The sequence below is a fragment of the Desmodus rotundus genome, chromosome 5, assembly GCF_022682495.2.
Source record: "Desmodus rotundus isolate HL8 chromosome 5, HLdesRot8A.1, whole genome shotgun sequence".
Lineage (NCBI taxonomy): Eukaryota > Metazoa > Chordata > Mammalia > Chiroptera > Phyllostomidae > Desmodus > Desmodus rotundus.
Genome location: NC_071391.1, coordinates 9,019,799 through 9,033,258, shown reverse-complemented (window position 1 = coordinate 9,033,258; position 13,460 = coordinate 9,019,799). Strand labels below are relative to the sequence as shown.

General features: G+C 42.5%; 2 protein-coding genes across 2 annotated transcripts; both read left to right on the top strand.

Annotated features, from left to right (window-relative positions):
* The first annotated feature begins 4,289 nt into the window (after positions 1–4,289).
* Positions 4,290–11,047, top strand: OR4D10 (olfactory receptor family 4 subfamily D member 10). Its single transcript, XM_053925735.1, has 3 exons — positions 4,290–6,966; positions 8,822–8,897; positions 10,942–11,047. The coding sequence occupies exon 1, from the start codon at positions 4,512–4,514 to the stop codon at positions 5,445–5,447; it is 936 nt and encodes a 311-aa protein (XP_053781710.1). The 5' UTR covers positions 4,290–4,511; the 3' UTR covers positions 5,448–6,966; positions 8,822–8,897; positions 10,942–11,047.
* Positions 11,048–11,074: 27 nt separating this feature from the next.
* LOC128780823 (olfactory receptor 4D11-like) lies at positions 11,075–11,911 on the top strand. The gene is made up of 2 exons (XM_053923848.1): positions 11,075–11,233; positions 11,318–11,911. Exons 1-2 carry the CDS (start codon positions 11,075–11,077, stop codon positions 11,909–11,911), a joined length of 753 nt encoding a protein of 250 aa, XP_053779823.1.
* Positions 11,912–13,460: the final 1,549 nt, after the last annotated feature.

Below are 13,460 nucleotides of genomic sequence, written 5' to 3'. Positions count from 1 at the left end.
TACTTTTCAAACAACACATATGAATGCTCAACCGGTACATGAAAATGTGCTCAACATCACTAAGCATCAAAGAAATACAAATCAAAAAGGTTGAGAGGTAAGTAGTGGCAAGGACATGTTCTTTACAACATCCAAGATATGGAAATAATCTAAGTGTCCACTGATGCAAAGAATGGATAAAGAAGATGCAGTATGTAAGTGTGTACACATGGTATGTACCGTATTTTGCGTGTATAATGTGCACCCACATTTTTGTGTGCATTACACATGGGATTATTGCACCCATTATTATACCTATGGTGCATAATCATTATACCTATGTATAATGTGCGTCCTTATTTTTCCCTCAAAAAATAATGGGAAAATTTGAGCAAAATATGGTGTGTTTAAGTATATATGTATGTCTGTGTATATATACATATATATATAATAGAATGTTATCAGCCATAAAAAATTAAGGAAATTCTGCCCTTTTCAACAACATGAGTGGACTTTGGGGGAAATAAATCAGACAGAAAAAACAAGTACGTTATGATCTCATATACATTTGGAATCTAAAAATCTGAACTCACATAAACACAGAGCGAAATGGTGGTTGACTGGTGCTGGGGGAGGGGCTAGATGGGGAGATGTTGTACAAAGGGTACAAGCTTCCAATGTCAAAGTGGGTGGACATGGTCATCTACAATCAGTGTCCCCAGCATTGTGGCTGAGACCGGACAAATTCACACAGACTACCGAGTCCTGTGGAGAAAAAGGGACGGCAAGGCCGTTCTCTCAAGAGGAAAGTGCACTAAACCCTGCCTGGACAGGCTTTTATTGCTTTTCTGGGCACATTACATTAAGGATGGTCCTTATTTACTATGCACAGGTTTGCTGTAGGTGGTTACCTTTTACAGAAAACAAAGGAGAGGATGTTGCTAATTACATCAGAAAAGAAGGATATTTGCAAATGTAAAGGGAAAAGTGGTTGAACTGGTTACACTTGTCCTTGGAAAGTTTAGCACAGATTTTAGGAAATTACTTTAAAGATATGCAGTAAATGTTTGCTGCCTCAATTCAGGGTGAGGGAGTTTTAGCAAAAAGCAAGTCTCAAAGCGGCCTAGGTACAATGCAGGCCTGATTCCCCACAGGAGAACCTATCTGTGGTTGGTTCCTGTGTGCTGGACCCCACTCCCCACTGGCCTTTCCGAGTGGGGGCTGGGCCCACGCCACACAGAACGGTCTCCTATAGTGGGTAAGTTAGGAGGCCTAATGTATTGCATGGTGATTACAGTTAACAGTACTGTACTGTGCACTTGACAGTTGCTAAAAGAGTAGATCATAAATGATATCACCACCAGAAGAATTCTGTGAGGTGATGGAGGTGTTAGCTGACAGTATAATGATAATCGTTTTGCGATATATAAATGTACCAAATCAACACACTGCATACCTTAAACACACACAATGGTATATGTCCATTATATCTCAACACAGCTGGGAAAGAAAGCATTATCCATCTCACACACACACCCTGCCCCCTGCAGTTTTCATCTCTGTTAACTAGTTTAAATTCCTAAAACAAAATACAAAAGCAGTTCAATCTAAAGCCATCATTACTCTGCCAACAGTGGAAGTACATTCCACATAAGATGAAACTATTTAATAAATTGAGTTAATTTTATATAACTTCTGTAATTGTGTAAGGCTGTCTACACAATTTATGCAGCTATATCCCAGTTGAGAGATTCCATAAGAGTAAATCGTTGGAAAACAGGAAAAATGTGCATTTCCCAAACATCTGCAAAGCCACGTTTCTCTACATGTGGAGACGGCAACACCATGAGACCGTGATCACCACGTCTTTAATTAGAAACTGAACTGGTGGCAAAGGACTTCAGGTCGAATTCGCTCCTTCTAGTTTTTGGCAAGGTAATTGAAACGCATTTGTATACAGTGTCCTCTGAGCCTTGCAAGCCATGAAAATGCCCATGACCCTGGTCATCTCTTGGGCACGAAATTTGGCATGCTTTCGCAACATTCTGACTGAACCACGGGTAAGAGTGTAAGTATCTCATACTGCCTCTAAATAATCTGGACACCTAGGAAAATGCGTTCGTGTGTGTGTGTGCCCCTGCACTTACGTGAAAGTCTCAGGAACTTTTTAATAATTCCCATTGAAACTTCTTCACCAACAGAGGAATCAGACACTTGACTTGCACTTCCTTGTCCAATAATATTCCCTTTGCAATTCTTGTATTAGGCCTGAGGCTGAGGGATTTGTATATAAGATGGGCCCACAGTGGAAGTTCTTGAAGAGGAGATTCTTTGAATCTACCCTTTCCTGACAGGTAGGCAATGATGCTAAGATATTTAGTGTTCCAAAAGGCTTTACCTTCAAAAACAAAATTTTCAAGAATTAATGTCACCAGTGTTCTGTTCTGCATGGTACCTTATAGCATACACCTTGGGGTTGGAGTTTCAGGACCCAAGGAATTAGGTAAGGCATCCACCATCTAGCTAAGGGTGAAGCTTATGCACAGTGAAATTGAGATGTCCTTGTTTTGATGATGTATAGTTTGACTTTAATATCTTCCAGGTAGTGTATTAAATGCTTCATAGCGAAGATGGTCTCAGCGATGGAAACAACACAGGTGGGTGTTAACCATTGGAAAGAAAGACATTGTGTTCAGAGGGATTCAGAAATGTGGTCCATTCAATGTGCGAGAAGGCACCACGCATTTGTGACACTTTGAGTTACTTATGGGTGAGGCTGCTGCAGACTAAAATCAGCGTAAACTGGGTTTCCAGAGCCCCTGTATGCCTAATTCTTATCTTCAGACAGACGTTGCCAAACATTCTTATTACACAAAATTAGCCCCTGTCTATACATATAAGACTGAGGGGGAAAGACGACAGTCTCTGCCTTCCTACTTCCACCCCTCCCTTCCCTTCAGGCAAACATGGATTCATAATGTATTCCGTATGAAAAACAAGAATAACATTAACACTTACAAAAGGATGGTGGTGAAATTAAATGAAACAACTTTCCTACTTCTTTGTTTAAACTTTATTTTTATTGTTGATATTAATACAGATGCCCCCATTTTCTCCTCCTTTGCCCACCTCCACCCAGCCCCCACGCCCCGTCCCTCTGGGCATCATCATACTGCTGTCTGTGTAAGCATTCAAAACATAGTCGTTTTTGTTACTGCTGGAAACCATGATAGTTCCTATCGCATCTCCCATCCCACCCAGATCTGCCTCTACTTCTATCGTGACACATTTCACATTATGTCATACATTATAGTCATCAATTTACACAAACCATCCACTTTCGATAAGCTGGAAGTGCCTTGCAAATGGGGTCCAATTTATCCATGTACATTTGGATGCTGCTAGAAATGTTCACTTGTTAAGCATAAGGTAGAACAAATAATCATTATAAAATTCCTAAGAAGGATCAATAATAGCTGATTTTTTTAAAAGGCATCATTCTAATGATACCAGGGTCTCCCCCTGCCGTGTGATCCCTTCCCTCTCCTGCTCTTGTCCCACAAAGGGAAAGAGGCAGAGAACATGACGGACACGGTATGGGCCACTTCTCAGAGGCAGGTCACTGTCTTTATTCTGCCCCCTACACTCAAGCGAGGGTCCCGTCGGTTACACGAGATGGATAAGTTCTAGAGGTCTGCTGTGCAGCCCTGTGGCTGTCATTAGCAACACGGAGCCATGCACTTGAAATCTGTCAAGAGGGTAGCTTTCATGTTTAAGTGTTTTAACCATAACGTAAAAAATCAATGATATGCTTTGAGATCAGGATTCACACATTGTTTCAATCTGTACCCCAATAGCAATATCTATGTATGTTTAAGTTATTAAGCAAATAATTGAATCAGTATAAAGTAATTACAGTGACAAGTTACACAGAATAATAGGCTGTAATTTTAAGAAATTCAACATTAAAGAGTCAAGAGCGAGGAAACTGATTCATGTCACAGCAATATTGCAACAAGGAACAGAATGACATCCCTTTTTTTAGCAAAATAAGACCCTGTTGAAGTCAACAGAATATTTGCGAATACAAATGTTAAACGTCTAGACTATAAATGTACAATGGCTGGAGCCATGTCTTACGTATCATTGTATTTAATGCTTCAGACAGTTCCTGAGATTCATTGAGTATATTTGGAATAAAATTAATAGAATTTTACAATGAAAATAAGTTGATTAAAATATGCTATGTAAAGGTCACTACCTAACGTAAATGTTTGTTCTTAAACATTTGTCCAAAAACAGTCTTATAGAGAAAGAATTATTAAATGACTTTGCATGTGATCATTCTATTTGATCACCACACTGACTGCAGTCTCAGAAATTTGGACAACTCCAAAAAGCTGCACACGGTACAGCCACACGGGCAGCATTCGGAACTGCATTCTTAGTGCATAGGAAGGAAACAGAAAATAGACAAGTACCTCTCCATGTGAAGTAGCTGGAAACACAAGAGAGACAGAGAAGATGACCCCATGGAGCTGAGAAACGACACCAGAGGAAAAGAATTTATTTTCCTTGGCCTCACCCAGAATCAAGAACTGAGTTTGGTCTTCTTTCTTCTCCTACTTTTGGTGTATGTGACAACTCTGCTGGGAAACCTCCTCATCCTGGTGACAGTGACCTGTGAATCTTGTCTTCACACCCCCATGTACTTCCTGCTCCGTAATTTATCTGTCGCCGACATCTGCTTTTCCTCCATCACAGCTCCCAAGGTGCTGGTGGACCTTCTGTCCCAGAGAAAGACCATCTCCTTCAATGGCTGCTTCACCCAGATGTTTTTCTTCCACCTTGTTGGAGGGGTGGATGTATTTTCTCTCTCGGTGATGGCATTAGACCGGTACGTGGCCATCTCCAAGCCCCTGCACTATGTGACCACCATGAGTAGGGGGCGCTGCACTGCCCTCATTGCAGCCTCCTGGGTGGGGGGCTTTGTCCACTCCATCGTCCAGATTTCCCTGTTGCTCACACTCCCCTTCTGTGGACCCAATGTTCTCGACACTTTCTACTGTGATGTCCCCCAGGTCCTCAACCTCGCCTGTACAGACACTTTTGTCCTCGAGCTCCTCATGATTTCCAACAATGGCTTAGTCGCTACCCTGTGGTTCTTCCTCCTCCTGGTGTCCTACACAGTCATCCTAATGATGCTGAGGTCTCAGGCAGGGGAGGGCAGGAGGAAAGCCATCTCCACCTGCACAGCCCACGTCACCGTGGTGACCCTGCACTTTGTGCCCTGCATCTACGTCTATGCCCGGCCCTTCACTGCCCTCCCCCCAGATAAGGCCATCTCCGTCACCTTCACTGTCATCTCCCCCCTGCTGAACCCCTTGATCTACACTCTGAGGAACCAGGAGATGAAGTCAGCCATGAGGAGACTGAAGAGAAGACTCACGCTGTCTGAAAAGCTTTAGAGAATTGTTTTTCTCCTTTTTGTCCTCCTTCTTACCACCTTTGAAAATGTTTGTCCATCAAAGAAACTGTATTTACTAAAAACTTTCTAGTTAATTTGTATATTTCTGCTAAGATACACATGACTTTCAAAGATTCTGAACAGCATGAAATAATAATGTAAAAATATGGGTTTCATGGTACAAAAGAAAGTAGAGAAATCAAACTGCTAACCAGAGAGGTATGTACTGTTGCAATGCAGACTTGGAAGAAATTAAGAAAATACAATCAAAATACATTCAAACAATTTTATCATATTGTAATTGTTGTGGGGGGTTCCCCCCCAGCTCTAATGAGGTATAATTGACAAATAGAAATGGCATATATTTAAGAGGTGCAAGTTGATATATGTATACGCTATTTATAGGCTTTAAAGAGCAGGAAAATGTGCATGTCTTCACAGAATTTCAGGGGCTCTGTTATAAATATACTGATGAGGGGTAAAGACAAACACAGAGAGAAAAACTAAGAGACTACTGAAATAGTCCCAGGAAAAATAACGGAGACATGACTTAGGATAGGAATGGGTCAGGTGGTGAGAATTTTTTAAAACTGTGAAGGTCGAGCCAGTGGGATTTGCTGATGGCCCCAGGGTGGATTTCCTGGCCACACGTGCACCTGTGAGAACTCTGTCACCCACTTTGGTCCTCAGCCATTGAGAGGGAGTTCGCTCACTCTGGCCTACACACCCCTTTCGGGCCCCAGGACTCCTTCCAACACTTGCGTTTCACACTTCAGGGACTGCCCCACGTGGTGAAACTGCCGGAGGAGGTTGTGCAGAGCCCCTAAGAATAGACATTTGTTTCCCAAGAAGAAAATTACTGGAAGAAACATCAGGGGCGATTCTGCCTAAACTTACCTAACACGGTTTTTGCTGAAGGGAGGCAAGGGTGCTCAGATATCTCTTGGGGGATGGTGGAGGATGAGGAACTTGATTCGATGTGAAGGGTAGGGGATTCTGGCTAAACTGACTTAGGATTTTTGCACAACTTGGACGATGCCGAGACAGACATGGAGGTCTGAAAGCTGAGATCTAGAGGAAAAGTTCAGGGGTAGAGTTTGGTAAGAGTTTGGTCATGGACAGAATCTTTGTCACGCCTAGAAAATGTTAGACCCTAGACAAAATGTGTGTTCCCAAGGACATGTGCCTGAGACACATCTTAATTATTCCCACTGAAACAACCTCACCATCGGCAGAATTTCTCCACAGCCACAGCCAACTCTATTCCCTCTGATAATTCTCACACTAGTTGGGGGATTAGGGAATCAGTAAATATGACAGAGCGCTGGGAATCAGCATAGAAGAGCCAAGAAAAGACTACTCCCCAAGCCTGCTTTTATTTTATGTGAAGATAAAAGAGAAGCCTCTGAAATCACTGGCCTTCAGAGAGTTATTTAACACAGTTTCCCGGAGCTGAGTGATTCCCAATGTCCATGTGAACATTCCTTAGGATGTTCGGGAAAGAAGGTTGGAGATTTTAGGTAAGAAACATAACTCCACATGAGTGTGTGTGCCTGTGGGTTCTGGGTGTCCATGCAGAAGAGTGGAAAAAATTGAAACATACATCTAATCACTAATAGGCATATTAATTTAGCACATTTTGAGTAAACATCACATAATATGTATACAAGATGCTGCATTCCAGGGTGAACCTCTGGTGACAGACAGCACAGCTAAGAAATAATAACAAAGAGGATATTGTGAAATGACATACATAGAAATGAGTTCCATTTGGAGGAGGGAAAAAAGCAGTGTTTGTTTTCTGGGACCCTTGAACTATACAAAGAAGAGGGATTTTTCTCAAGCTTATTTCTTGGAGATGGAGCTTCTCAAACTGCCACAAAGATATTTCTTATGCTAAAGTTAAAACTAGCAAGAAAATAAAATATTTCAAATCTTCACAAAAAATTGCAAGAACAATACAGTGAATACCTACACACCCTTCTTTAGATTTACCAAAAAAAATTTTTTCATAGCAGTGATTCCTTTCCCATGTCTTCTACACGTACATGTTTGCTTCCTTTCTTTCCAGCCAAACTTACCACCTGTAAGCAACCTTTATATATTCAAGGGGTCCCCGAAAGCCAGAGCTCCCTTTCTGTCCATTCCTATGCCAAACATAGACGTCACCTTCTCCGTGCAAGTTTCTCTGAGCCTCTTAGTGAGAAATCACCCTTTGCTCACACACAGCTCATCTGTCTTCAGATGGTCCCCATCACCAATATCACTATTAGATTTCCTTTTTTTGTCCAGCGGTTTTAAATTATATTCCTTTTTCTCAAATAACCTAGAACTCTGCCAATTCCCCATCAGTATTGACTAAAAAACCAGGTGGATTGAAAACAGCAGACAGGTGGCACAGAAGCTGGTGGATGTCATCTGAATTACCAAAGGTGGTTTGTGAACTTGGGACCCACTCCTCTCTGGCAAGCAGGCCTGACTCGGGGTCTGACGTGCCTTCTACTGGTCTGTGTAAACGATGGTCTGTTATTTACGTGGGGTCCCTGCGGGAGGTTTTCACCTGATTCTCATAACTTCACCACTCCATAGATGAAGAAGTGGAGACTCAAGGAGGTCTCTCACTCCCCCAAAGCACAGTGACAAAGCCAGGACTTGAGCCCTGATGGCTCTCACTGCAGAGACCCTGCACCGACTTCTCTGGTCTGCTGAGATGACGTCGGGTGAAAAGCCAGACCAAGCAAGTGCTCCCCTTACTCTCATTCAGTGTCACCACCTGCTGGGCCACTTTAACTGACGCTGAAGGAAGATATCTATCTGTTTTCCTCAAGAGAGTATGTTCAGCTGAAGTTGGTTTAGAATACGTGTTCTGGGAAATACACAGCTCCTCTAAAAGACTGTCGGTGTAGCTAACGAATCTGTGTCTGTGAGAGTCGCTAACCTGGAGTTTTCCTTTAAGGCAACCAACACACACAGAATCACACTTTCAATGGCTTAGGCCATGTCCTAAGTGCTGTTGCTTTACATGGACCAATTCATTGAATTGTCACACAATTCCCATGAGGGAGATGCTTTTGTTTCCAAACACTGACGCAGAGACCGAGCCCAAAGGGGTGAAGTCACTTGTCTGCGTTTGCATAAGCGCTAAGTGCCCAGCTGGCACTGGACACACCGTGTGATGCCAGAGACGCTCTGATGCCTCTTGAGAGTTTTTTTTAGTTTTTCATGGTAAATAGACATTGGACAAAATTGCACACAGAGGAAAGAAAAGTTGAAAGGAAGGTGAGCTTGGTGAAAAGAAATATCTTCATTTGAACTGAAAGGCACCCCCAGAAAGTGGGAGGGAAGTGACTTTACATTTCTTTTGTTTCTCATTAGAAGAAACGGGAGAGAAAGGCCCATTTTAAGCCTTCACAGACAGAAAACAGGAATTCAAAAGCAACAGGATTATATGGTACGTATACTTTTAACATATTCAGAAACTGCCAAACTGTTTTCAAAAGCAGTTGTACCATTTTACATTTCCACCAGACTTCTAATTCCTTTCCATTTTTGCTCACTCTTGAAATATCCATCTTTTTTTTTATTTTAGCAATCCTAATACGTACGTGCTATTATCTCACTATAGTTTTAATTTACATTCTCCTGGTGATAAATGATGTTGAACATCTTTTCATGTACTTCTCCGCGACCCCTATATATTCTTGTTGAAGTGTCTATACAAATCATTTGTCTTTTAAATTGTGTTGTCTGTTTTCTCATTATTGAATTTTAAGAGTTACAGTCATTGCACTCCTAGGTACTTACCCAAGAAAAATAAGAACATATGTTCACACAAAAATCTGTCCGGCAACGTTCAGAGACAGAAAGTAGAAAGAAGCCAAATGTTCATCAACAAGCAAGTACATAAACAAACTGTTGCATGTCCCTACAATAAAAGGGAACAGATATTGGTACACACGAAAACATGTCCGAATTCTAGAGGGAAAGAAACCAAACAAAAAAAAAATTACATATTGTAGGATTCCATTTACTGAACATTTTAGAAAAAAACAAACTAATGGGTAGTGGCAGAAAGCAGATCAGTGGTTGCCTGAAGAAGGGGAGGCAGAGGGGGCAGACTGCAAAGATTACAAAGGACACTTCTGGGTGACAGATATGTTAACTGTCTTAAATGTAGTGATGGTGCCGCGGGTATAAGCTTACAGCTTGTGAAACCCCATCCAAGTGTGTATTTCAAATACGTGCGTCTATTGTATGTCAACGACAGCTCATTAAGAAAGTAATTTTTTAAGGAATAAACTTAAACAATGAACAGAAGAAAAGCTCTGAGTTATACTTTTTTTTCCCTATAGTTGAGGTTTTGATACCTAAAGTAATCTAAATTAAAATTAGAAAGAAAAACTCCCCTTAAGGAAGAATATAGCAGTAGAAAAATTACGTGGCTTTAAATGTTTCTAATTTTCCATAGAATTAAATTTGTTATTTTTTTTTTTTTAAAAGGAGGAGTAGAATTTGTAGGATCCAAGCGGACGCAGTGAAATGACAGGCACAGGGTGTGTGTTTAGGCCAGCACCCTCCAGGAAACCCACAAAGAGGATGGGCTGAGGGACTTCCCTATAAGTGCATTGCTAGGACTTAAGAAAACAAGGACTGACAGGAGAGGAGGTCAGTGAAAATAGAGGGAAACTAAGTTTTTTTTAACTGCGCCTGAGTGTGCCGCGTTGCTAAATTTGGGCCAATCGCTAACTGCAGAGATCAGCTTCTGGATAAGTTGCTTGCTTGCTCTTGCATAAAAACCCTAGTCTGTTAGGGTTAGGGGCGGCTCTCATTTGCAGCTCTACGGAGCACCGTGACTCCGGTCACTTTGGGAGAGTCCGCCCCTGCGCAGGTAAAGCTTGTTTGGCCAATAAACCATCTATAAATCTCTTAAGAGTCTGAGTCCGTCAGTTCCTAGAACGAGAACCTTCGATCTCGCATCTCGCATATAACAAATTCAGTCCAAAGAGAACCATTTTGCTGATAGGAGTTCTTAAACTATTTAAATGGAGCAACCAGTCTGGAAAAATGAAAAAAAAAAAAAACCCAAAACAAAAAACGTGTTCCTGTGGAATTCGGAAGGACCTGAGTCACCGCAGACAGAAACTGCCTTACCCACACACCAATCTGACCCCATTTTTATCACCCTCGTATCACAGTGGTCCCTTTCCGAATATTTCCCCTGCCCCTGTTTATCTTGGATACTTAGAACTTGCATGCTGAGAGCAATATTTTTATGCATTTTCTAAAATATTTATAATTCGCAGAAAAAAAGAATAATTAAATGAGTGTTCGTGGAGTAAGACGTCACTTTGGACACATTAACAATAATCTCGGGAGAGCAATTCGTGTTGTCCTAACAGCTCACTAGTTTTCAGACCTAAACCTGGCGCTGTAAACCTGAATCTATTAAGGGAGAGTAGACAATTTCTGAAATAACACTTTTCATTTTTTCCAAGCTACATGAGGATGAGAAAACGTGATTCAATGGCATTGGAAAATGGCACCATGGTAAAAGAATTTATATTTCTGGGGCTTACTCAGTCCCAAGACCTGAGCCTGGTCTTATTTCTTTTTTTGTCTTTTGTGTACATGACAACTCTGCTGGGAAACCTCCTCATCGTGGTCACTGTGACCTGTGAGTCTCGCCTTCACACCCCCATGTACTTCCTGCTCCGCAATCTAGCCATCCTTGTCTTCTGCTTCTCCTCCATCACTGCTCCGAAGGTCCTAGCAGACCTTCTGTCAAAGGTGAAGACCATCTCCTATGCACACTGCATGACACAGATCTTTTTCTTCCACCTCCTTGGTGGAGCAGACATCTTCTCTCTCTAGGTGATGGCCTTTGATCGCTATATAGCCATCTCCAAGCCCCTGCACTATGTGACCACCATGAGTAGGGGGCGCTGCACTGCCCTCATTGCAGCCTCCTGGGTGGGGGGTTTTGTCCACTCCATCATCCAGATTTCCCTGTTGCTCACACTCCCCTTCTATGGACCCAATGTTCTCGACACTTTCTACTGCGATGTCCCCCAGGTCCTCAACCTCGCCTGTACAGACACCTTTGTCCTGGAGCTCCTCATGATTTCCAACAATGGCTTAGTCGCTACCCTGTGGTTCTTCTTCCTCCTGGTGTCCTACACAGTCATCCTAAGGATGCTGAGGTCTCAGGCAGGGGAGGGCAGGAGGAAAGCCATCTCCACCTGCACAGCCCACGTCACCGTGGTGACCCTGCACTTTGTGCCCTGCATCTACGTCTATGCCCGGCCCTTCACTGCCCTCCCCCCAGATAAGGCCATCTCTGTCACCTTCACTGTCATCTCCCCCCTGCTGAACCCCTTGATCTACACTCTGAGGAACCAGGAGATGAAGTCAGCCATGAGGAGACTGAAGAGAAAACTCCACGCTTCCTGTGATGGAATAGAGTGAGAATCCCCAACTTCTTCTTCACCAGGGACTCCTTTCACTATTTCCCCAGTGGCTTATATATGTACTCAGATTGTCAATAAACCAACTGTACTTACTAAGTAACATTTTATTTTTCCTATTTAAGAATAGGTTACTGATACCCCAAGCTTCTGGTGAGAGTAAAATAACTAGTATTATAAGATTAAGTTGATGGATGCATTTCCCATGAAGGATAACTAAATGGCAGTGAAGAAATTAATTGAATCCAGCCCCTTTTTCAAGTGGTAAGTAAGTGGAAGCCTACAGATAAAGGGATTTGCTCAAAATCTCGTAGAGGTGTCTTCAGATACCCAGTCTATTGTTCTAGCACCGTGTAAATGCAATGTATTACATTACTAGACCTCTCTATGCCAAATCCTGTTCTGGAAAGATCTCGTGATCAGTGACACTGAAATACACCTACATGGGTACCTCTCACAGATTCAGAGGTTTTCTCTGCTTAGTTAAACTCCACATGGTCTTGTGATCTAAAAGGCACATAATGGTTGTTCTCCTGGATTCTTACCAGGAATGAAAAAGCTTGAGAAGATTTCCCAGAATGGCCTAAAGGGATTTACCTTCTGCAGTCCACACGGGTCAGACTCCCAGTCTCCTGATCTGTTTAGACAAAGGCAGAACCCCCAGGGATCCCACACACGGAGCACTCCCTTCTCACTGCGCAAGAACTGATTTTCCCAGTTGCAGCCTCTCCAGGGCCAATCTCAGACCGGCTTTGCCATTGAGGATTTCCATCCTTCCTGCCAGAGAGACAGAGGGCACATGTTAAGGAAGCTAAAACTCTAACCAGCCTATTTTCCAATCTCTTGCTGTTGGTGAAGAGGCAGTCTTGGCTAGCACGTTTGTCTGGAAAAGCATGGTAAAAGTAAGGTAAAAAGGAAAAGCGTTGTAGCTGAAAACTCTGAGTTCTGAGTCAGACAGACATGGGTCCAGGCCTGGGTCCAGGCCCTGTCTCTGCCATCCGCCAGCTGTGTGATATTGAGCAAGGTATTGTACTTCTTCACAGGTCATAGTTCACCTACACAGAGGCACTTATAATATCCGTCTCATGGAGTCGCTGTGAAGATTACAATGAGATGACACGTGTGAAACAGACGATGCCCTGCCAGTGGTAAATGCTCAGTTAAAGGCTGATATCATCCCCATTGCTGTGGTACGCTCTTCTCCTACACGGCCTATAGTCCTCATTACTTAAACAAAAACTGATAGGATGGAAAACATGGGGACATACACGGAATTCAAAGCATCTATTATCTTAAAATTTCTAGCTTTCTGTCACTAGAACATGACAGTAAGTGTGTTGTTATTTGGACAGCTCGCAGAGTCACTCTGAAGCTGATGAGACAGAGTGTAGGAGAGTTTCGTATCAAAGAGGACAACGGGCCCAAATAAACCCTGGCTTTGAGAGTGAAAATAGGAGATCAGACCAAGAAGTCAGACCAACCCAGAGGGACAGAAAAGAGCTCAAGGACAGTTAGCCCAAGAATGTGAACGTGAATGTGAATGTGAATGT